Below are 26,332 nucleotides of genomic sequence, written 5' to 3' on the forward strand. Positions count from 1 at the left end.
CTTAAATTTCCTAGCCTGGCATTCAAGGCCTTGAAAGATCTGCCTTCAATCTTTGCGACTTACTTTCATCCTTCATTATATGATTAAAAATGTATACACTTTGAAGTTAGACATATTTGGGTTGAAATTATATTTTAACTTGGCCAAGTAATTTAAATCTTGTCTCATTTGCTCATTTGCTTGTAAGATAATATAGTTTCCACCTGAAAAGGTAATTTAGAAAATTAGAAGTTGGTCCTTCTCATACTCTAGGAAGAAATACTTGTTACCTCCTACTAAAAACACTGGTTCTCAAATTTCAGTAGGCATCATTATTAGCAGGGTGTGTTTTGGAGAAGGAGGTGCCTGGGCTATACCTTGATTGGACTCAATAGGCCTGTATGTGAAGTTGGGAAATCTCTAGAACCACACTGCACAATACAGTAGCCACTAGTGAGACACGTTGTGAATGTAAGATGCTAGATTTTAACACATGAAAAGAATAATGTAAAACATCTCATTAACAATTTTTACTTGATTACATGGTGTAATATTTTGGCTATATGAGACTAAACAAAATATTTTTTATTTTGTTCACATTAATTATACCTGTTTCTTTTAACTTTTTAATGTAGGTACCAGAAAATTAAAAATGACATATATGCCACACATTATATTTCCACTAAACAGCACTGTTCTAGAATGTGCGATTTTAACATGTGGTCCCAATGATTCTGTGGTAGGTACCCTCAGGCCACCGTTTGAGAAACAATATATAAAATTCTAACTCTACAAAAGAACTGATGCCTTCATATATATATATAATCTCCTCAGTGTTCTGAACACTGCAGGAAGTTTAACCACATAGTACTAACTGAATTTAGATGTACTTATATTTTATGCCATCAAAATTTACAAAAAATGTTTCATTAGAAGTTCTGCATTTGTTCTACTCTGCTTAGTTCCTAAAGAATTATTTCTGAATTACATCCTTAAAGAAAACAAAGCATTTGAAACCATAGCTTTGATTTGTCCCCAAATCATAAAAATAGTTTATTTTCCTTTGGTTATTTGACTTTGTGTAGAAATTATCTATTTATCTGACTAGATTCCAAAATTGTTGAATACTATGGTACTCAATTTCTTCACTTCAAACTAGTGATTAACACTAACCTGGGAACAACTGCTAACGGAACCAGGACAGGAAACAAGACTGGGAAAAGGGGGTCTCTATGTAGGGACAAATGGGGTGAAAATGTCTGACCACTCTGGAAGTAGAGACCACTTAAAGAGGTACAGTTAGAAATATGCAAACTAATGTCAGGATGGAGAATAATCTTGACTGTAATGACTGTTAGAAGAGAAACATTCACAATGAAGGTTTTCCCACTTACCTCATTGCCACATTGCTGCCATCGATAACTACTGGTCTCAGATTTTCTCCGTCATCTGTTACGATCTCTTGCATTGGAGAATCAGACCGCTGAGATTCCAGGGAGGATGTTTCCCGCATTATACTGTTAATTGTACTAACTGTTTGTTCGGCCTCACTTTTATTTCCAAGTTTGACAAGTTCTCCCAAAATATCATTGATTAAAGCATCAGTACCAAGTTTGTTTAGCACAAGCTGAACTTGTTCTTCAGAATAACCTAACTTAAGTGCAAAGTCCAGTTTTGTTTGGTATTCTCGCACCGCATCAGGGGGTTTCTTCACTTCCCTGGATATAGTCTGGGCCTCTTCGGGTTTAAAGTCTTGTAAAATTTCACTGTGTTTATGTATGTGAGGAGGCTCTAAGCAGGGAGACCTACATAGCTGTCTGTGAGTCTTGGTTAATAAACATGGCTCTACTGAAATGCTACTCAGTTGTTCTGACTCATTATCAGAATTTGTGCTTTCTTCTGAGTCACCAGAGCTCACATTCTCTTCAGACACCTCTTTTTCTTCCTTCCCAGAATTAACTCTATCCATTGTTGGTTTTTCTACCATTGACCAAGGTACGGATGTACTTAAATGCGGGTCAGTGCTCTCCACATAAAGGTGGCTTAGGTCATGCCCCAGATGATCCTTCAAGCCCATGAAGCTGTTATGTGTACTTGACTCCACTTTGCTGTTTTTTCTATATTCCTGAATGCAAACCACCCCGTATTCCTAGAGAAAAAAAAGTAAAAATATTTAGAATTTCATATTTACTATTTCATTTGTCTCAATACACAAGTTGGAAGGGCACATAAATACCCACTTCAGATTATATCTACTCTCTCTCCTCCCTCAACGCCTTTGCCTAGACAGTATCACACCCTGTTTTGCAAATGATGTTAGAAATTAGAAAGGCCACATGACCCCTCCAAGGCAGTCAAGTAACTAAGTAATCAAACTGGATTTTTTAAACCAATTTTTGTCTGACTCCAAAACCCCTATTCTTCCCACTATCATTTTTCCCACTTTTCAGCCTTGATGGAAGAGACTTCTCCACTGTTAGAAAGGCCTACCAGTATTTCTGCAGTGACATATAGAATACTGTCAAAAAGCACTTTTAGATATGCTATGATAGTTAAGGTACATTTTTTCTAAAAGAATTCATAAAAAACTTGTAAAAATTCTCTTAAAGAGAAAGCCATGTGGAAAGAAAGGAAAACATTAACTTATTATGATTGTAAAAGTATAATTAATTACAAAATTAATAATTTTAACAAAAATCTAAAGACATTTCAAAAGTAATTCCAGTACTGAGTTGAAAGAGCACATATTCAGTAACAACCAATAAGGAATTACATAATTATAATTATATTCCAGTTCAGAGATAAGTACTTTTGCCCTAATAATCTTTATTTTGTGACTATTTTAACATCATATCCTTGTTAAGCGCTGGGACACTATAGTCTATTTCATTTCAGGAAGCAAGGAAAAGCTCTTTTATTCTATGCATTTATAGAAAGCAGAGAAATAAAATATTTCACATAAAATTAGCAGCAAATAATTAGGTACACTGAATAATGTTATCTTAATTTCTTGAATTTTATGGCAGAAAATATTTCTATATCATATCACATAATTAATTAACCATTATCTGCATTTGATTAGAAAGTCATCTTTTCCTCCTACTTCTGCTAATAAAAATGCTTTTAGTGTTTAAAATGCTTTTGCTGTTTTACTGTTTTCCTTATAGTTTACTGGGAATAATTGTTACTTCTCTGGCAGGAACAGGTTAAGAAAATAAAATTATTTTCTCCCGTGTTTCACTGTATGGATTATATTTATCCCAGTAGTTTATTTATTAAAGGCAGTTCTGGTGTTATATCCATAGATAACATTAGTAAGCTACCACTGTGGCTGAATTTGAGACTCTGTAAAATACTTATTTAAATAACCTTAAAAAAGAAACTGGAAAAACATTTCTTTCTAAAGCTCTTCAACATCTTATTTACACTAGAAAGGAGCGATTATACAAATGTTAAAAGAAAATACGAAGTGTTTTTTTAAGTCATTTGAATGCACATTTGGTGAACTTACTAGAGAGTTAAATATTTCTACATAATGAAATAAATTATATTAGATATGGTAAATACTTGAGAAGAGAACATGGAAATCTTTAGCTTGATACAATACACTTAAAATTCCTTCAGTGTAGAACTCCTACACACTCCTACACACTTCTACAGGAGTTTCTACAGATTTTATCCTTTGAGAAGACAAATAACTTACTGTTTTACTAATGAAACATTCATTAGTTTTAAAGAAACATCAAACTCCTCTGGCTCCCGACTGCACAACTGATAAAAAGAAATATTCCTTTGGAGAGCTCCATATACATCTGCTCCATTGTGAAGCTGTATCCATTTTATTTTTTCTATTAATATGGATATGCATGAGCCCAATTATTTAGAATTAAAAGAAGGGATTTTGAAAGCAAATCTTTACACTCACTGATTTATTAACTACTGTAATATACTGACACCATAATGCAAGTAACAAATCACAACAGCATCCTAATAAAGGGATACAGTTAAAAGAAAATTCCGCACTGTGGCCTTCATAGAGCTCCCACCAAAAGTATCTTAAACAAGGAAAACCTATTGGAAGCGGGGCTGCCTGGCAACCAAAAGATGGTTGCTAAGCTGCGCTCTTTTAACATGCCATCATGAATGCTAGCACAGTGAAAGAATAATTTGGTATGAACAAAAGCCTATAAAAGAGACTGGGACTTAAGCGCGTCTGGTTTACCCTCTGAGAACAATGAAGCTGCCAAACCAATCTGGAAGCTCCGACATCATTGTTCTGTAAAGCCCACAATCTGCTCTGACTGCAGGAAGTATATTTAATGGGCAACATTTTTGATCTCTTCTGAAAAGTTTGGGTTTTGCATAAGTACTGTTGTGAGATAATTCTTCAAGATAATTCAATGACCAAATCCCTAAATTAAACTAGGAAGTATAATTTTAATTCTGAGCTATAGTGTTTTTCTTACAGACTGTTTCAAACAAGATAACATACTTTATGAAAAAATCCAGCCAGGGCAGAAAATTAGAATGCAAGTTATGTTTATGTACAAATTAAATTATTCTTCATTTTTATATTTTTCAAAGAAACAAAACCAAGTACTATGAAGTTCTTAATATGAAAATTAGCTACTCTAAAAAGTGTTTAAATCTTTCTATATTACCTTCAATTTAACATAAAAACTTGTTGATGATATTATGTAAATGTGCTATATAATTTTATTGTATGGCTATGATAAAAGAAAAATGAGATAATGGTTGTTTGCTTTTTATAATACTAAAGCAGATAAAACTCATTTGACTACAAATGTACTTAGTGAATATCACACACATTTAACTTCTGATAATTCATGTAGTTTATACATATGATTTAAACACAATATCTGAAATATGATTTTTATTATTAAAGATAAATGTAAGTTTGATCTAACCTACTTTTTAAAAATTTAACATCTAATTTTGTTGCAAGTATTTTTTTAAAAGATTCTGATTTAATTTTTTTCACATTGACAGGCCTCTCTTCATCTTCCAGATTTATTTGGTTACCTCAGAGAAAATTATTCAATGTCATCTTGTCCTAAACAAGGAGTTGAATAATTTTTAGTATATATGTCAACCAAGTATGAAATAGTACAGATAAGGTCAACTGAGTTCAAATACCAGGCCCATAAACTACATACATTTTCTCAACTACCTAATATAAATATGAAATAACCTAATGTGTATTGACCTAAATGGTAAAGATTTGTTTTCTATTTAAACTTTAGCCTCTAAAATGCTTCCTTGCCCACATGTAAGTTATAAAGTATTTCCCTAACTTAATATGGGACTTAGAAAAGAACTTGGCAATATCTTGAAATCATTCAATAAAAACTGCTCAGATTTAAAAACTGATAAAAATATTTTTATATGCTGCAGTACATGTCAATGTAATGAAATGTATAAAACTTACAAGTAATCATCATAAGAAATCTTAGGATAAAGAATGGTAGATGATCTTTTGTTTAGTGCCTTAAAAATGACCAATATAATTTTGGAAAAAGAAAAGATAGCAAAGACTCTAATAACATCACAAAATTTATTACATGTAATATAGAAAATATTTTTCTCTTTAATTTCTAAGCCATTTATTAGACTTTAAATTTCATATTTACTCGAATGGAAGTATATACAGATCATTGTTAAATTAATCAACTATTAACTGATACAGGTCATCTTCCTCAGTTCATGAAGAAATAGCACAGACCAAGTTTCACAGACAACACAGGTCAGCTTATACTTTGAGAGTTATCAAAAAACTCACCTAACTTTTAAGCTTAATATCAGGAATCCATTATAACTGGTCTTACATAGTATATTGATGAATGCAAAAGATACTGGGCAAAAATACAATGGTCTGAGAACAGATTTCTACATGTATAAAGCTACAGATTCCTTCCAGATACTATACTGAAAATAAAAACAATTTTTCTTGCTAAAGGCCTAATAGGTTGAAAATCAAATAATATTTGTTTAAAAAGAACTAAATTTTCATAATTTTGTAGATGATGGTGAAATATAACTACTTATTTTAATGGCCAAAAGAAACTTTATCTTAGCAATGATATAATGGCTATTTACTAGAAATTTGTTGCATACACACAAATTCTCCATTTAGTGAGATTTCCTGAAAAGTTCTCATTAGATGACTTGAATAATCCTTCTTCTCAAATCAAATATATTTTTAAAAAATATTCTAAAGAGCCTCATATTAATCAGAAATATCAGACTATAAACTTGTTTCATCAATTTATTTGTTTGTAATGTAAAGTTACAATCCCACAAAGCGGGTTCTGGTTGTTATCCAAATGGTAATACTAAGAGAACAATGAAAATAAAATAATGAATATGTAATAACTACCTACTGCTGTAGTCTCCGCGTATTTAATTACCACTGTATTTCAGTGAGTGCTGTTGTCTGCATGGCTCTAGCTAACAAAGGAAGGATGTCCCTTTGAACAGATTGGTTAATGCTCCAGGGCAACAGATGTCTACTGGAGCTGCAGGAGACCAGCAACTGGTGGCCTGCCTGTCTTCTGAAAACTTTCAATAGACTTATGCATATGTTCACACAATAGGGCATGTGGTAGAAATAAAAACCTCTTTTTAACCCTTTATGCTCTTTCTTTCCCTACCAACTGACTGATGAAAGTCTTTGTTTCTTCCTTTCTTCCCCATTACAGAACTCTTAAAAGCAATAGTTCTTGAAATGACATCTTCAATCTAATAACTGGAACTAGTGCAAGGAAACCAAAAGATGGGAAAGAACAAATTAGTAACTCTACCAATACTGAAATTACTGATAAAACAACTGGAGGCTTAATGACCATATTTAAGACAAGTTGTTTGAAACATCTACCTATATCAATCCATCTCCCCAAGCTAGGTTTTTAAGACAATGAAAAAAAATCTATCAAATTTTAGTATTGCTTTGCAGCACCTAGGGCTGACAGTGACTAAAAAACATAAAAATGTGACAAGATAAAATCTAAATTCATTGTCTATCAAAATATCTTAACATGTTCTCACTTATCTTTAAGTACCAAATGATTACACGCCATGCCTAATACTTTGCAAATGCTTGTGAAGTTGTAATCATAAAACTCTAGAATTCTAAAAATATAAAAAATATGCTTCACATATTTACACAAAGATTTGAATCTTCTGGTATTTTGGCACTATGTGGTAACTTGAAGGCTTTCTTTTCATTTGGGGTGCTTTCTATCCTTTACAGAGTTCAAATTAAAACTTTGAATATTTACTAAAGTTTAACTTCCAAGGCATTAAGTAGCACAGATACTCACGTTAGCAGGAAAATACAAAGACATTGGTTTCTGTAGCAGCTTCAGCAGTAACTCCTTAACACTATTTTAGCCGCAGACTTCCAGGCAGGCAAGAAGAACAATGAATGGTTGAACAGATGGAATGGCAATGTCTTTGCTTAACCTACTACCGAGTGGAGTAACAGCCAATCATAGGCCAGAAAGCTCACAATTAGCTGGCTAGGCAGATGCAAGCCAACCTCAGCACCCTGCATCCAGGTTTTTAAGATAAGCAAGTTGATGTCACTCTTGGGGTCGGCCTGGGCAGCATTTGTATTAACGAGGGGTGTGAGGCAACAATAGGCTGTACAAAGCCGACTAGTAGGCAGCTGCTCTTTGAGAACAGTCATTAGAGAGCAGGCTGCCAACAAGAAACACCTGGCTTGGGCAGACATCAGCTTTTCCTACTTGTTTTTAATGCATGAAACAAAGAAACCAATTATATTTAAAGTCGTAAAAGTTGCACGTTTCCAAAAAGTTGAAGATATCCTCTGGTATAGCTTTTTGGTTTTGAGAAATAAAGAACAGGAGATACGTCAAAGTAGCAATCAGTGACTGCAGCAATCCCTTTTCTGTAATAAATGAGTTACTGGTGACAGGAGACAGAAGGTTATAATGACACTACTTGCCTGGAAATACTGGGAAATCTAAAGTATCGGTTAATTTGTTAAAATAAATAGAAAAAAGAGATGATGAAAATAACACTGCAAAAGATAAAGGTTTAAGGGCCTATGAACAGAATTGATTTTTAAAAGTAAGTTCCTTAAAGTATAGTGTAGTAAGGTATTCAATAAAGCAAGTATGGTACGGCTTTGTGTCAAATGACTCATCTGAAATGTACATATAGACAGCACTTCAACCTAAATCACCAGCCAGTCCATCTTCTGTATGTCAAATAGTAGCATAAAATTCTTTTAAGATGGGTACCATTAATCATGCAATTAAATAAGAGAAACCTTTATATCTATTCAAAGTATTTGTACTTCATAAAATTTGTAAGATATAATATTCATATTCTAGTTCAGCAACTAATAAACTTTAAAAAGAAGAAATATTGTGATTTTTTTGAAGGAACATATACTAAAACCACAGCTCTCAGAGAGAGAGCTTGTTATCCCTGATTTATTGCAGAGTTTGAAAACCGCATTATTTATAATGCAATGGACTACTTGCTTTTGAGGGCTGCATATATAACTACATATGCAGATATATAACTATATATTAGGTGGCATCTGATGATGAAAAAACTCTGTCAAAATTTAAACATCAGCTGTGAGAAAATTTCCCCACTACTAGAAAAGGGAATCTAGAACAGTCCTTCTACGTACTTACATGATATAGAACGTGCACACACACGCACACACGCACACACACACACACACACACACACTGGCACCCTTTTATCCCAGTGAAAATTTTTAAAAAGGCAAAAAACTGTTCTTAACATAATTTTTGACATAGGGTGATTTAGGCAGAGCCTACGCTTTTCTATTACACATATAATCATGTGTAATAGAACGTAATGCTTTTCCATTACACATATAAGCATGAACTCTAAAGATATAAAATTTGGTTAGAGCACCACAAACAATCTCCATGTCTACAATCTACAACTTCTCCTTTCACACACATTCACAGAGGCTACTCATAATTAAGATCATTTGTGAATATTTGGAAAATATAATATGGGCTGGAACGCTTGGCTGCGTCTTTATTGTGCCCACTCAAATGTAAATAAGCTCTTCTCTCTGTACAAAGTAAGAGGAAGATGTACTCTATATGGTTAAAAATTTTCAGTTGTCTCATTAAAAGCATTCCTTATGCCTACTAAAGGCCTAAAAATTGTTGTTTTCAGAAAAAAATTGAAATACAATGAGCTATATCGCCATTTGTCTATAAATATTTTTCCTCAAAAGAGCTTGAATGTCACCTCACAAATATTAGAAAATTTAAAAATCTAAAAATATTTTTAACTAAATGAAATTATTTGATTTTGAATGGCATACTAACTTCTAAAGCAAGAACTATTCTCTTTTTGGGTGCCAAGGGTTGCAGTAATGCTTCTGCAATAGTTAAGCCCATGGTCTAATTTCATAGGCCCATTAAAGATTTAAAAATCTCAAGTATTATATAGTTTATTGGATATTATAAAGTGAATTATACAGAATTAAAATTTTATGTCTTGGGTAAGCATATGAACTTTAAGGAAATGCAGAAAATAGAATTTATCATTTTTTCTTTTTTGGTGGTATGGTGGTACTTCTTTTTGAAATTTCTTGAGTAAAAGGTACAAACCCTGAAAGGAGTAGGAAAGATAAATCAAAACTACCAGGCCCTGGCTGGTGTGGCTCAGTGGATTGAGTGCAGACTGTGAAGTAATGAGTTACTGGTTCGATTCCCAGTCTGGGCACATACCTGGGCTGTGGGCCAGATCCCCAGTGTAGGGCACATAAGAGGCCACCACACACTGATGTTTCTCTCCCTCTCTTCTCTCTCTTAAAAAAAAAAAAAAGCCACCAGTATGGTTTAGTAAATTTACTTCTGGTAAAACTGTGTTTGATTAAAAAAAAATGACAAACACATATTCATGCAAAATAGTTAAAACTAAAGCCTCATAAAACTTAAGCTATACACTGACTAGTGAGAGCAATATTTATGGTCAATATTTATGAATTCATATTAAAAACTTTTTCTTTTGTGTATACAAAGGAAACTCTTTAGTCTGAATAGACAGCCTTCTCCTTTCCTCTGGATTCTTTCTTCTTTTTATCCCTTGCTACTATAGTTGCTGTTTTATAGCTTTAATTCAGAAGGAGGACTCTTCTCACTAATTCCTGCCACTGTGAACACAAAGGAGGAGAGCAAACTACCCTAGAGCTCAGCAGGCAGCCTGATCTCTAGCACTGGATTAAGTTTTTTTGCAACAGCAAATAAAGCCAGTGATCTGAAAAAGCTAATCAAATCCTGCTGTGGTATTTACACTCTCTGGGTTGCTAGTATTAGATAATGTTAAGCACATTAAAACATCTGGGTGAAAAGATGGCCCAAGACTGTGTCTCTTACTCATACTCCCTTAGTCCTCTTTCCACTGCAGAGCCAGTACCAACAGGGATTGGCTCTGCTTGGATTACTGCCATAAATGACTGCAGTTATGACAGATAAATACAAGACAGTGTAGTTTTAGGTGGATACTAAAGTCTCTCAGTGCTGAGGACATGTCTAACATCTGCAACTTCAACCATATGACAGGACCTTGTATATCTGCTGAGGTATGAATGTGACATTTGTGAGTTTTGATGCTAGTGATTGGAATCAATCTTTGTCAGTGGTCATCCAAGCCTCCCTCCTGGTACCTTTCTCCTAATTTGGGTTCGTTCTCCTTTAATACACAATCTCTGTCAAGCCTAACAATAACACCATAAAAGTGAGATTGTTGTATCAAGTTTTAGCAATTGTCCCTTGAAAGTTAAAAAATTATTTTTGAGAGTTAAAAATACAGACTAATCAACCAACAAAAACCTAATTTATACACATGGTGTAAAAGAATGGAGCAAAACCAATCAGGCACTAACTCTAATCTCTGGGTTATTATATTTAGGAAGTCAGATGAGCCATGAGAGCTTCAATATATTTTATTTTCTTCAGGTCTTGGTTACTTTCATTTCTTAAGTTACTCCTTCCTTGAATAACCCCTAAGCACATCCCTGCCAAAGTGATTTTCACAGACACCACTCATGCTTAAAAAAAGTCTCAGCAGCAAATCATAAATCTCTGGTTCTCTGCTTTGTTTTCAAGGTTGTTGCTACAGCCTGGGCCCCTGCTGGCCCTGTAATCTTATTTCCCATTTCACCGAAAGTGAAGGGATAGCACAAGGGAAGTCAACTGAAGTGTTCTTTTGCACTGCCTCTACCCAGATCATCTGCTATTCTGAGCCCAGCTCAAGGTTTATTTTTGCCTAAAACCTCCCTGGACTGGTTCAATTTTTATTAAGGCCCAACTCCTTTGAATTTCTACAGCATGAAGAGTCTGTACTGTATAATACAAGCACTTACTTATGAACCAGGCTGTAAACTTCTTGAAGGCAGAGCCATTGCCATTTAATCTTCCATAATCCACATGGAAGAAACCTATTTGTGCAGCAACGTGCTGATATCTAGAAGCCATCTGAGTGAAAATTATGACCAGTTTAAAAAAACAGGCTCCTATGAATATGAATGCAGGCATCCACATGAACAAAAATGCTCCCCTGCTAATTTTTATTCCTCTTTTGAGACAAAGCGATTATATCAAAGAGCCTTTAGCTATTTGCAATGTTCCTATAGCCCTGGTTCTGCCAACAGGGCTGCCTTCCCCGTTACAGGCAGCTGTGGAACTGACTGAGCTCAAGCCTCTCAGGGAAGAGAGGCCTTTTCCTGACGTCTCCTTCTCTGGCTTCGACTTCCCGCCTAGAGTGGCATATGTTGGAGTAACACTCAGGACTCTGCCTCCTCACGGAAGGATGGCTATGGTAAATCTGGGAAGGCAAATCTGGTGGGTAAATCTGGGAAGACAAACTGGGAAAGGAAAGCCTTGTCTGACTCACAAACTTTGCTTCAGGATCTGTCCGAGTGGAGAATATGGTTGCTTTGTTCTCCAGCACTGCCTCAGGTTGAGTGGTAAAATCTTTCCAATTTGGGGGTTCAATGTTACTAAGCCCTTTATGCTGTGATTACAGGTCATGTTCTACAATAGTTCTATCAAAAATAAATAAATAAAACTGCCATGTTGATGTCCACCTGCCTGGCTTCTTTGTCTATTTCTCAGCTGGTTCAGAACTAAGGCAGGAAAAAGACCCCCTCAAACAATATTCAACACTAAAAAGTTTTGTTATAAAGAACTATTAAGGAAAAAAGGTGATAAAAAGACTTACATACATAAACTCTGGTCAGACTACTTTTAAAATACATATAAAGTTTTTTAAAAAATTGTAACAAAGAAAGATAATGCTCCTCAAAGTAAAAAGCCTTAGGGTTTCAAAAAAAATCTTTCTGTGCTACATCACTTAAGAGCAAGCCACCTTCAGTTGTCTCTAAGGTTCAGAGATAGATACTAAATAAATCCACAAAACAGTTTTTCTTTCCAGTGGTCTAAAAACAAAAAAAACTTTCCCATAGTAATTTAAGTGACAACATAACACATATTCTTAGACCTCAAATATTTCCCAGTGATTAGCTTCCCATATAGTATTTTAAAAATTTCATTATAAATCTTTAAACAGATCATCTTAAATTCTTATAAAACTTGTAAATACTCAAGAAACACAGAATTTTAGAATAGGTTAGGAAATACAAATCACATTCAAAATGCTGATGTAATATAATAGGTTACTAAAGCAACTAATATATGGGAGAGTAGTGGAGAGAAAATTCCTGAGGAAAAAAAAATCATAGTATATAATTTTAAAAGAGGTAGAAAGCACATGATATCATCCATATTAACAAAACACAAGTATATTAGGTATAACTAAAACTCTGAGGAAAAACTGACCCAAAATGTGTAACTTTATATAAAAAATAAGACATTCTTGGAATTATATCATGACTGTACGGTACTTATATGATACTTTATCTTGTACAGCAATGACATTTACAACATCAGCATTAAAGGATAGTCACAACTCCTCTCTGGATACCACAGCACATTATCTCCTACTCCGGCTATCCTCATTTTTTTTTATTCTCACTAGAGGATATTTTTTCATTGCTTTTAGTGAGAGGGAGAGGGAGAAACATCGATAAAAGAGAGAGGAACCGACTGGCTGCCTCCTGTACACACCTGGACAGGGGACCGAACCCACAACCTTGACATGTGCTCTGACTGCACTCGAACCACAAACCTTTGGTTATGGATGGCGCTCCAACCAACTGAGCCATGTTGGCAAAGCTGACATTCCTCACTTTGTACCTAGTATGTGCTTATATCTGCACATAATAATAACAACTTCAGGCTGCACATACCAGCTGATGATGGGTGCATGTCTTGTTCTTTAGGTATTAAATAATTCTGCTTAGGAACTAATGAAAACATAAAACATGGTGTACAGCAAATAATACAAAAGAAACTGCAAACAACTATGACCAAATAAAAGTCCTTTATTATGTTTGATCTAAATATAAGTTCTTATTAATGATCAAGACAGAACATTGTTTCTTATATACCAATTCTTATAAGATGGAAAAACAAAGTGCTTGAGTTAATACTTCCAATGGCCCTCACACCACTGACTTTAAATTACTGCATTTTAAATTACTGATTTTAGACAACTGTCCTGGTGTACAAGCAACTGAAAACCACTGAGAGGCAAATAAAATGAGTGTTAGAAAAATATGCTCAGTGAAATTAGCACACAAGTTCGTCACAAAATTTTTCTTCACGGAATTCTATTCATACCAGGGGGTGAGGTAAAATTTTAAGACATTAAATTTATTATTCTGAGCATTTAGGACAAGATTACTTCTAAACACCAATCATCATATACTATAACTAAATCTAGAATATGAATCACCCTAAACAACTGCCAATGCAATTCGACTGCAGCCTCTCGAAGGCAGGGATTCTTGTGTTTGTTTCCTGATTTGTCTGCAGTGCCCAGCAGAGTGCGTGGCACACAACAGGCACTTAATAAACATGTGCTAAATAAATGACCACATGTTAATACCTGGACCCAAATCTTTTTAGATTTATTTGTTCTTTGCTTACTTTATATGACTTACACTCCAGCCAAACACATGTATTTAAAGCAGTGGTTCTCTCAATTTGGTTATACACTGGAATCATCTGGGGAGGTTTAAAATACAGTATTTGGATGCCAGAGTTCCATCCCTAAAGGGTTACTTATTTATTTAATTTGTTCTGGGTGAAGCCTGGCCATACTCCAGGTGATTCTAATATGTAGCCAAGTTTAAGAACACTGACTTCAAGTTTCTTTTTTCTAAAACAACTTCCTGCACACTTTGAATGTTAAAATCCTACCCACTGTTATTGAAGATCCAGCTAAAAACCAACCCTGCCATGAAAACTTTCCTGGAACACTGTTAGAATGAATAACCTTTGGATTACTGAAGTTTTGCACAGGGCCTGACATGGTTAGGACTTGATAAATATTGGAGTGCTGAGTAATTCTGGGGGCATGACACACAGTAGAAATACAATAAATATTTATTAAAGGAATGATGCACAGTGGGTTCTTATTATTCATGGATTGTGTATTTGTAAATTTGACTACTTGGTAAAGTTTGTAACCCCAAAATTAGCACTCGTGGTGCTTTGGAGTCACTCTCCAGACATGTGCCTGTGCAGAAAGGCAGAAAATGTGAGTGGCCCAAGGCACACATTCCAGCTGAAGCTGAACAAAGTGAGGCTCTCCCTTCTTATTTCAGCTCTCATACTGTAAACAAGTGTTCTAAAAAGGACCATTTAGTGCTACTTTTGTGCATATTGGTGCTATTTGTAGGTGAATTTGCAGTTTAAACAGCCTCCAAGCATCTACTGTTCCTAAGTGCAAGGTTGCAAAGTTCCTTACAGAGAAAATAGGTGTTAAGTAACTTTTTTACACATGAGTTATAGTGCTTTTGGTTGTGAGTTCAATGTTAATAATGAATCAATAATATATATTAAGTATGGTATCTTTAAACAGCAAGACACATATAACAAGGTTACACACTGACTAATCAATGTAAATGTTTTGACCTGAGGTTCACAGGAGCCTAATCCTGCGTTTCCTACAAAGAAGCTGAATCAGGGAAGGCTTCACTGATCATGTAATATTTGTGCAGATACCTAATGAAGTTAAAGGAAATATGTAACAGGGAGGATTAAGTATAAAGCTCTGAGAAGACAGTGTGTTCATGTGTTCATGATTAGCAAGGTGGCTAGTAAGACACTAGCAAGTGAGCAAGGGGATGAGCCAGATGATGAGGTCAGAAATGTACAAGAGAAACGAGGTCATGTAGAACTTTGAAGGGTAATGCTTCTCAAACTTTACATATCAACTGAAGATATCAGGATCTGATTCAGGAAGATTCTGATTCAGGAAGTCTCGGGTGTGGTTTGAGATTTGGCATTCTAACAAACTCACAGCTGATGCTACTGTTATCGGTCCATGCACCCACAGGCTTTGAGCAGAGGGAGGGATATGATCCTATTTTATAGTAATGTCTTACAAGCTTGGCCTACTTCCACACTTCCAATTGTGTTACACAGCCCTTTACCTATTTCTGTGCCTGTACCATATATTAAAAATTGCAGATTTATAATATATTGGGTACTTTTCATGAGCAAGTCTTCTATCATTAGTGTTTCTCATTTTCGTATTTTTATCTTGGCTGTTTTTGCATGAACATGCTTTCAGATACTTTAGAATTGTTTTGACAAGTTTTACCCAAAAAGCTGTTGAGAGTTTGATGGAAACTGTGCTGCAGTAATATCTGCTTAAAAAGCACTGCTGATTTTACTAATCAAGAACAATTTACTGAAATTTTCTTTCTTTCAATATAGTTACCTAAATTTCTTAATGAGGACTTATAAATTTCTTATTAAACTTGTCTTAAAAATTTTGTTTCTGTTCTTGCAATAAATCAATACAGGGTTTTTCTTTCCGCATTATATTTTCTATCTAGTTATTGATGGTATCCAAAAGTAAGTATTTCTATTCTTATTCTTGTACACACTTTTCTGAATTAGGTATTTAGGTGAATGCTTAATGTTTCCATTAATGTTTCACTGGGGTTCTTAGGTTTTCCAGACACACAATAAAATCATCAGATTGTCTTCCTTACCAATTTTTAAATCTCTTGCTCCATACTTTTATCTCATTACATTGTAATATTAATAAGCAATGATGATTTTGTGTTGTTCCTGATGTTAGTGGGAATATCTCTAATGCTTTAAGCATTATGCTGATTGCTGGTTAGGCTGCACACACACACATAGATGATATACAGCACACACATACACACCATACACATCACCTTGGGCAAATTTACCTCTCCACGCCTCAGTTTCCTCAACTGTAAAAAATATTTTAATATGGTTATTTTGAAATGTACTGAGCTAATAAATATATAACACTGAAACAGTGCCAGGTATATCCTAAGCACTCAATAAGGATTAACTACCTGAAATTATATGCTTATATACATCTATAGGTATATATAACACTATATATATAGCCTTTGACAATCATTTACAGAAATATATTTTCCTCCTAGCTTGTCCTACTAGCTCTTTTTTTCTCAATCCTCACCCAAAGACATGTTTATTGATTTTAGAGAAAAAAGAAGGGAGGGAGGAAGAACAGAGAGAAAGAGAGAGAGAAAGAGAGGGGAAGAGAGGGGAAGGGAGGGGAGGGGAGGGGAGGGGAGGGGAGGGGAGACGGAGAGAAATATCTATGTATGGTTGCTTCTCGTGTGTCCCCTGCTAGGAACTGGCCTGCAACCCAGGCATGTGCCCTGACTGGGAATCGAACCCTGATCCTTTGGTTCCCAGGCCTGAGCTCAATCTACTGAGCTACACCAGCCAGGGCTCCAAATGACTTTTTAAATAAAGAGACTGTTAAACATAAGAATCAGCCTATTTCAGGTCCCTGATCTCCCTGTGCTTGTGGCTGTGCTCCCCACTCATGTGTGTTAAAATACGCACATGCATGGACAGAAGCAGGAACACAGGGACAGAATCAGTGTACCCCATTTCTCACCTTTAGGAGAGGTTCTTAACCTACTGGGAAGCAAAGATTTGGCAATTAAACAAATTAATCAGACTTCAGAACCAGTATTTCTAAAATAAGGAAAGGTCTTTTCCTAATAATTCTTATTATCTTTTTATATTATATTATACTATACTATATAATTCTGATTTTCTTTTAAAGAGAGAATACAAAAAGTTGAGTAAGAGGCTACCATACATCAAAAAGAAACTTTCAGAATTTGATCAAATGTAAATTCATGTTTAACTGTTCTGCCTATTTTAGGTGTTTATCATCAAATAAGTACCCAATTAAAATGCACATAAAAATTAAGTGCTCATCTGCTATCAAGGTAGGAAATAGACATTTATGATCTATCTGTTATTCTGAGGAATGCTTGGGCCCAAAACTCAGCACCTAAGAGTGCACTTGCCAAACTGGCATTCTGCCTTCTGGCTGGCACTCAGGAGTTCCAAAGTGCTGTCTCCACCTGCCTCGTTTGCACTCAGGTGCTATCACAGCATGGGATGATCTGGAAGTTAAGCTGCGGCTGGCAACCTGGCACATGCTTCCCAGGCACCATGGCCAGCAGTAAAATTTCCTACTTCAACCAAACTCACAAAATGAGTTTTGTGACATTTTTCTTACATGCCAATTTCTGATATTTTTTCAAAACCATACTTTAAACATATACTACCTATACTCTGAATATAGTCTTTCTCTTAATACAGAAAAATCTTTCTAATTTGTGGATCAGAATTTGACTTTAAACATGAGCTTCCTGTGGTTCTTTGCTGATGTGCTTATTCAAAAGGGAGGTTTTAATGACATTTAGACCAATCTTGAGTATCTCTCTTTAATGTAATAGACCTGAAAAAACAATTTAAAAAAAACTAACTTAAGAAAAAATAAAAGGGCGATGATTTGAAGAATTTTTTTCTTCAGAAAAAAAGTATTTGGTTAATTTTCTTACAAGAATTTCAAGAATTGGCCCTGGCTGGTGTAGCTCAGTGGACTGAGCGGGGACCTGAGAACCAGAGTATTGAGGTTCGATTTCCAGTCAGGACACATGCCTGGGTTGCAGGCCAGTTCCCAGTGGGGGCATGAGAGGCAACCATACATTGATATTTCTCTCCCTATCTCCTTCCCTTCCCCTCTAAAGATAAATAAAAAATCTTTAAAAAAAATTTCAAGAATTGCCACCACTCTCCATTTTTGAGAATGTCGAGTTAATTCCTGTAATTCTGCTATTCCTTGGCTAGTTTATTTATCCCATCCATAAACAGGTCAAGAAAGAATAATTTCCCCCCAAAGCTTTAGAATCTTGGGGTGAAAGGGGGAAGAAATCAGAAGATGCTCTCTGAACTACAATTACAGTGGTAAAGAACATAAGCAGGGCTGTGGAGAAACCACAGATGCTCTGACTTCCAACCCCACAAAGATCTTAGGAAACACACAGAGGGGAACACACCAGGGGAGGAGGTGATAAGATCTAAAAGCAGAGAAACCCCATTTAAGGAACTCAAATATTTTTAAAACAAACTGAGAAATCAGCTTATTTTGAAAGTTACACCATTCAACCCTTACACAAACATGACAAAAAGCCCTACCAATCCAAAGCATTAGATTTACTTCTCTTATCCACAGGCCTTAAATATGAGAATGGCATTCAACTCCAGGATATACAATATTTAAACAGAAACAATAAAAATGACCCTTATCTCAAGTACTCAAATAATTCATTATGAGTTGTTTAACTTCAAAGTTGGGATACAGACAAAATTGGGCTGGCCTACCTTTTCAAGCCTTAGGAAAAAACTCAAACCAACAGAATGGAAACACTCTGACCATGAAACAAAAAATGAGAAGTTAGCAGAAGACAGCTAAAAACGAATTTAACCCCCACCCTCAAAACCCACTTCCTGTAAATTAAAACTCTCTTCCAAATAACTTTGTAGTTAAAAAAAAAAACTAAAATTGTAGCCATTTAGAATTAGATGACAATAAATTATATCCTATAAAACGTGGCCAAACTGATACTCAAAGAAAAAATACTGTAAGTATATTTAATAAAAAATAAGAAATAAAGGAATTTAATATTTAAATTGAAAAGAAATGAGCAAACCAAACAAAATAAAGGTGGGCAAAGGCTTAGTAATTAAAAGCACAAATAAATTAAAAAGAAAAAAGAATTGGTTAATAATATGGAGAGCTTGTTCTAAATGATGAATGAATGAGTGAGTAACCTCCTCAAAGTGTGACCAACAGGTTAGGGAACCCTGCAAATACGTAATATTACAAATGTAATTAATGTTCAATGACATAGAAGGCATTCTTGGCATAAATATTTATCCAATAATTCAAGAATCCATAATTAAAGCTAATTTAAGAAAAGGCTGCAAATGAATAACCATGGAAGAAATAAGAACTCTGTTAAAGACATGTACCTTCGAATCCCAGTCAAGATGTCAGCATAGGTAAGTAAACATGGCTCACCTCCTTGCACAACCACATCAAAATTACAACTAAACTACAGAACAACCATCACTCAGAACCATCAGAAGTCTAGTTGAATGGAAATCTGACAACTACAGAATTAAAGAAACCACATCCATCCAGACTGGTTAGAGGGATGGAAACATGGAATGAGCTTGTCCCATACCCATTTGTGGTAGATAAAAATTCAGGAGGGGTATCTCAGGAATGAGACATTCAAGCCCCACACCAAACCCCCCAGCCCAGTGTTCTAGGAAGATAAGTTCTGATAACTTCTGGCTGCAAAAACCAGTAGGGATTGAGTCAGTGGCAGAAACTTCTGGGGTCCCAAGCAGTTCCTCTTAAAGAACCCACACATGGACTTACTAAGACTCACTCCCTCTGAGCTCCAGTGCTAGGGTAGCAGTTGAAAGGCACCAGTGGCATATGGGGAAAGACTGAAGTGTCTAACATCAAGGCAAGAGCTGGGGGCCAGCTTTCTCCCAGAGAGAAAGGTGAGTAGAGGCCATTGTCTCTCTTCTGAACCCTCCCCCCCCCCCACATGGCCACAGGGCCAGCAAGGGGGAGCTACACATGAAACTCCACCAACTTGACTAACACTGCTTGCCCTGCTCTGAGACTCCATCCCACCCATTTTACAGGTCCACCCAGCTGTTAAAAGTGACTTTTCCATATGAACGGCTGGTCTTGGCTCATGCTTCACAACTTCCTAAATCCTCTCAAACAAGTAAGAGCCAGCCTCAGTGAGTCCCCAGCCCCTGAAACTTTTGTTAAGGGCCCCCACCCTAACACTAGCAGCAGCCAGCCTAGATTCACAGCTTGACTTTGCCTGGGAATCTCCAAGCCCAGCACAAGTAGCAGCCATCTCAGATTGCTTTGTAGCTCCAGCAGGATGGCCCCAGGCAAATACTGGTAGGGGCTGACCTTGGCCTGCACCACTCAAGAAACCCCAGGGCCCGGGCACCTAGTGGACATCTACAGATCACATTGGAGCACCACTATGCTGCCCCTGCATAACATCCTTCACAGAGGGGAGAGATGGAGGTGGGTGGTTATATGGTCACAGCCAATCCTTGTAGCTGACTAACCTAGGTAAACCACTCCCTTTGAGATCATCCAACAGCAACCAAGGCTCAACTACAAGAGGAGGGTATATTCAGCCCACACAAAGGGTGCACCTCAAGTACCCAGCTTGGGTGATAGGGTAGGCTGTGCCATTGGCCCTACAGGACACCTACTACATTAAGCCATGCTACCAGGACATGGAGTCAAAGCAGCTCTAGCTAATACATAGAACCAAACACAGGGAGGTTGCCACAATGAGGAGACAAAAAAAAAAAAAAAATGGCCCAAATAAAAGAACAGACCAAAACTCCAGAAAAAGAACTAAACAAAATGGAGATAAGCAACCTGTCAGATGCGGAGTACAAAACACTGGTTTAAGGATGCTCAAGGAACTTAAGAGAGGACCTCAACAGTATAAAAAAGGTCTAGTCAGAAATGAAGGATCCATTAATTAAAATAAAGAACAATTTACAGGGAAATAACAGTAGAATAAATGAAGTAAAGAATTAAATCAATGATTTGGAATATACAGAAGCAAAATACAACCAATCAAAACAACAGGGAGAAAAAAGAATCCAAAAAAAAAAGAACATAGTGTAAGCAACCTTTGGGACTACTTCAAGCACTCTAACATTCACATCATAGTGTTCCCTGGAGAGAAAGAGCAAGAAATTGGAAATCTATTTGAAAAAATAATGAAAGAAAACTTCCCTAATTTGGTGACGGGAATAGACATCCAAGTCTAGGAAGCACAAAGTCCCAAACAAGATGGATGCAAAGAGGTGCACTCCAAGACACATCACAATTAAAATGCCAAAGCTTAAAGATAAAGAACCTTAAAAGCAGCAAGAGGAAAACAGTCAGTTACCTACAGGGGAGTTCCCATAAGACTGTCAGTTGGTTTCTCAAAAGAAACTTTGGAAGGGACTGGCAATAAATATTGAAAGTCATGAAAAGCCGGGACCTACAACCTAGATTACTATATCCAGCAAAGCTATCATTAGAAATGGAATGGCAATAAAGAGTTTCCCAGACAAGAAAAAACTGAAGGAGTTCATTATCACCAAGCCATTATTACATGAAATGTTAAAGGGGCTTATTCAAGAAAAAGAAGATCTAAATTATGAACATAAAATGGCAACAAATAACATATTATCTGTCAACAATGGAATCTAAACAACAAACTAAGCAAATGAGAAGAACAGAGACAGAATCACGGATACAGACTGCGTTTTGATGGTTGCCGATGGGAGAGGGGTATAAAGGAATGGATGAAGCAGTGAAGGGATTAAATACAAATAGGTAGTTACACAATAGCCATGGGGATGTAAAGTACAGTATAGGAAATAGAGTAGCCAAAGAACTTATATGTGTGACCCATAGACATCAACAATGTTGTAGGGACTGCCTAAGGAAGGGAAGTGCTGGGTGGAGGAGAGCAAAGAGGGAAAATGGTACAACTGTAACAGCATAATCAATAAAATAGAATTTTGAAAATAATATATATCCTCTATTATATTCCCGACAAATGGTGCTAGACCTGTAATGTTTCATAGCTACATTCTAGAAAAACCTAAAAGCATCCAGAAACTCCTATGTTACTTAAATTATTCTAGGGCACTGAAGAAATGGAAAGTGTTCAAACTGGTTTATGAGGCTAGCATAATTCTGTTGGCAAAATACAACAAAGATGGAACAAAAACTAACCAAATATATAGATATATTTACTTATACTATATACAAAAGTTCTAAATTTAAGAAAGGTAATTTATGTAGTAAATCAAATTATAATGATACATATTAAGCAGGTAGATTGTATTCTGGAATCAATATTTGTAATATTGATTAACGTTGTTAATTCCATTAATTACATCTATTCACTAAAGACTCAAAAAAAACCCCTAAGATTTGAAACAGACCAAGTCACAGAATAAGGACAAAATTAAGCCCACATAATTTTGAATAGGAAATGAGTACAGATGACTAAGAACAAAGAACAAAAACTAATTTTAGCCTCACTCTAAAAGACATGAGGTAACAGATTTGAAGGCCCTTCAAAAAATCTAGTATAAACTGACATTAAAAGCAGTAACAGTGAACTTGATTTTATAGAAATTTCATATTTGGTAATCCCAGTTACTCAGAACACAATTAAGGGCCAGTGAATAAGTAGACAGAAAAAATAAAATTTCTGTCCAATCAAAACAATGGAGATTGTCAAATCATTTTATAATAATATTAGGTACCTTCTGTGTGCCAGAAACATTTACATTTATTATCTTGAATCAGTGAAAACAACTCTCTGAAAGTAATTAGTGTTCAATGGGCGAGAAATCAAAGAGAAACTGGGCCTTGCCTAGAACCACAGCCAGGGCAGAGCTGGAACTCAAGCCCAGATTGAGCTGATTTAGGAGGTCCTACCTACTTTCTCCATAAAGTAGGCTTTCAGTTTTGCAACGCAGACTATCTGAGCATCCCAAAAGCCTTTAATCACTGCCCAAATACTTTTATTTTAGACATAATATTAGCAGTTGTTATTCAATTTCACAGTCCACAGCACGTATCTGTTGTATATCAGAAGGAGAGAGTGACAATGTCAGCAAGGAACAGCTAATATTAAGAAGAAAACACCAGGGACTTCTGGCCAAGATGGAGGCGTAGGTGGAAACACTGTACCTCTTCGCACAACCAAGTTTAAAGACAACAAAGTTTTAGTAACAAAAATTCAACCAAAACACAGAAAACTGAACTGTATGGAAGTCCGACAACAATGGACCGTTCAGCCAGACCAATAAGAGGGGTGGAGCCAGTGGCTGGCGGACCGGGGTTGTGCAGGAAAAACCAGCCAGACCAACCCAGGCAAGTGAGGCAGTGGTTGGCAGATCCCAGGCTTGGGGTGGCAACAGGTGGACCTAGTGAGGGCCCAAGGTGGCTGGCTGACCGTGGTCACACATTCACGCGCAGATAAGGCAAAGGAGCGAGATGTGAGACAGAGCACGCAGGCCCCAGCAGCTTGCAGGAAGCAGCAAAGGGGACCACCATTGCCCCTCTCTGACCCCAACCCCACATAAAGCTTCACAACCCGGTGACCTGGGTTGCCCTGCCCTGGTGAACACCTAAGGCTCTGCCCCTCATACGTAACAGGTGCGAACAGACCAAAACATTCTGGGTCAAGAACAACTCAAAGCCCCAGAGCCAATAATTCTAAGCGACCAATAGATAGCCAACCTTTCAGATGCACAGTTCAAAATACTGGTGATCAGGATGTTCACAGAACTGGTTGATTTTAGTCACAAATTAGAGGAATATATGAAGGCTAAACTGATTGAAATGAAGGAAAATGCAAAGGAAATCAATAGTGATGGAAAGGAAACTGGGACTGAAACCAAGGGAGTGGACCAGAAGGAAGAAAAAAATGACCAAACAGAAAAGAATGAAGAAATAAGAATTCAAAAAAATGAGGAGAGGCTTAGGAACCTCCAGGACATCTTTAAACGTTCTGATATCCAAATTATAGGGGTACCAGAAGGGGAAGAGGAGGAGGAAGAGCAACAAGTGGAACACTTATTTGAACAAATAATAAAGGAGAACTTCCCCAGCCTGGCAAAGGCAATAGACTTCTAGGAAATCCAGGAAGCTCAGAGAGTCCCAAAGAAGGTGGACCCAAGAAGGAACACACCAAGGCACATCATAATTACATTAGCCAAGATTAAAATGAAGGAGAGAATCCTAGAAGCAGCAAGAGGTAAGGGGACAGTCACCTACAAAGGAGTTCCCATCACACTGTCAGCTGATTTCTCAAAACAGACCTTACAGGCAAGAAGGGGCTGGAAAGAAGTATTCTAAGTCATGAAATCCAAAGACCTACAACCAAGATTGCTCTATCCAGCAAAGCTTTCATTTAGAATGGAAGGACAGATAAAGTGCTTCTCAGATAAGGTTAAGCTGAAGGAGTTCATCATCACCAAGCCCTTATTATATGAAATGTTAAAGGGACTTATCTAAGAAAAAGAAGATTAAAAATATGAACAGTGAAAGGACAGCAAACTCACAGTTATTAACAACCACACCTAAAACAAAAGCAAACCAAGAGGACAGCTAGATCAGGAGTGGAACCATAGAAATGGAGATCACATGGAGGGTTAGCAACAGAGGAGTGGGAGGAGGAGAAGGAGGGAGAAGGTACAGAAAATAAGTAGCATAGACAGTAGGTAGAGAATAGATAGGGGGAGGGCAAGAATAGTGGGGGAAATATAGAATCTAATGAACTTGAGACATGTGGTCATAAACTAAAGGGGGGGAGTGGTGGGGGAGGGGGTGTGCAGGGTGGAGGGGAATGAAGGGGGGGAATAGAGCAACTGTAATGGTATAATCAATAAAATATATTAACAAAATAAAAAAACAAAGAAAGATTCTATAAAGTAGAACTATAGGAATAAAACACTGACAGGAAAATATTTATCAAAATATTGTATTTACAGAAGTTATTTCTGTAAATGTCATATTTTTGGATAATGAGATTCCAGATGGGTTTAATTTTCTTTTTACTTTGTTTTTTCTTAATCAACTTGTACTACTTTCATAATTAAAATATAAGTAGGAAAAGTATTTAAATTAGATATTAATGCTCATTTAACAAACTGTCAAAAAATTTGAGTTAATTCTTAGTGCATTCAAACAGAGTATGAAATCGCCACTCTCACTCTTTGCTGATGGGTATATGTATTATCAGTACAGCTCTTCTGGAAAGCTTTTTGACCATTACAAACCTTAAAGTATATTTATATCTTAGATGATTACTTCTTAGAATCCATACTGAGAAACATATACTGAAAAAAAATTTTACTGGGATGTTCAACTTAAGCATTATGATATTAAAATTTGGGCCCCTCCAAAAACCCCAAAAGTTTAACTGCATAGGAGAATGATTAATAAATGACATGTTCTTAAGAAGATAACATTTGAAACATTTTTAATGGCGTAAAAAAATCCTTACTGTGTGTTTAATGGGGAAAGGAAGATGGAACACATAGCTCTATAAAAAGTCTAATTCCATTTGTACAAGAAAAAGATATGTATTTTAAGAACCAGACTCCCAAGAAAGATAATTCCATGATATTATTTAATTCTCACAATAACAGGCACATTTATTAACATGTGTTTGGTTCCAGAGACCTTAATATTAGGTTAACACTGGGACTCAACCTTGGAACCCTTGCTCTGCCAACATTGTGAGACCCATCAAATTATTTAACCACATTGTGGTTTGGTTTCCTCATCAGAAAATAGCCATGATATACTTCTTCATAGGAGTGCAGTTAAGTGCATTAATACAAGTAAAACATTTAGAACAATGCTTGACATAAGTTATTAAACTACAATGGAGTAAACCAACAGAGATCTAGGCTGAGGCCTGAATTGTTTAACAAGGCTGAGCCACAAAAGGTACGGGGTGGGGGTGCTAGGGAAAAATGTTCACGACAAGCAGAGAGACCTTGAGATTTTCTACATATTTCTTACACACACTTAGCAATTTGATAAAATATCCTAAAGGTAGAATGCTTTGAATGTTCAGAATGTGCTCATGGAATTTGCTTTAGGCTAGTCCACCATGCATAAGAATTACTGTCAGTGTTGTGGCGCATGATCATAAATGCTATGCTTTATCAGTGATTATTCCCCATTTTCATTTTAGAAAAGTAAAACGATCCTG

General features: G+C 36.2%; 1 protein-coding gene across 3 annotated transcripts in view; it reads right to left on the reverse strand.

Moving 5' to 3' along the window:
* Positions 1 to 26,332, reverse strand: part of ZC3H12C (zinc finger CCCH-type containing 12C) — a 59,282-nt gene that overhangs the window by 29,092 nt on the left and 3,858 nt on the right. For all 3 annotated transcript variants that reach the window (XM_037047689.1, XM_037047690.1, XM_037047691.1), the window contains one exon: positions 1,374 to 2,128. In XM_037047689.1, coding sequence (XP_036903584.1) covers positions 1,374 to 2,128 — 755 coding nt within the window. The remainder of the gene's footprint in view (positions 1 to 1,373; positions 2,129 to 26,332) is intronic.

This window comes from Sturnira hondurensis, unplaced genomic scaffold, assembly GCF_014824575.4.
Source record: "Sturnira hondurensis isolate 20B ecotype Veracruz unplaced genomic scaffold, ASM1482457v3 Scaffold0006213, whole genome shotgun sequence".
In the NCBI taxonomy this organism is placed as follows: Eukaryota; Metazoa; Chordata; class Mammalia; order Chiroptera; family Phyllostomidae; genus Sturnira; species Sturnira hondurensis.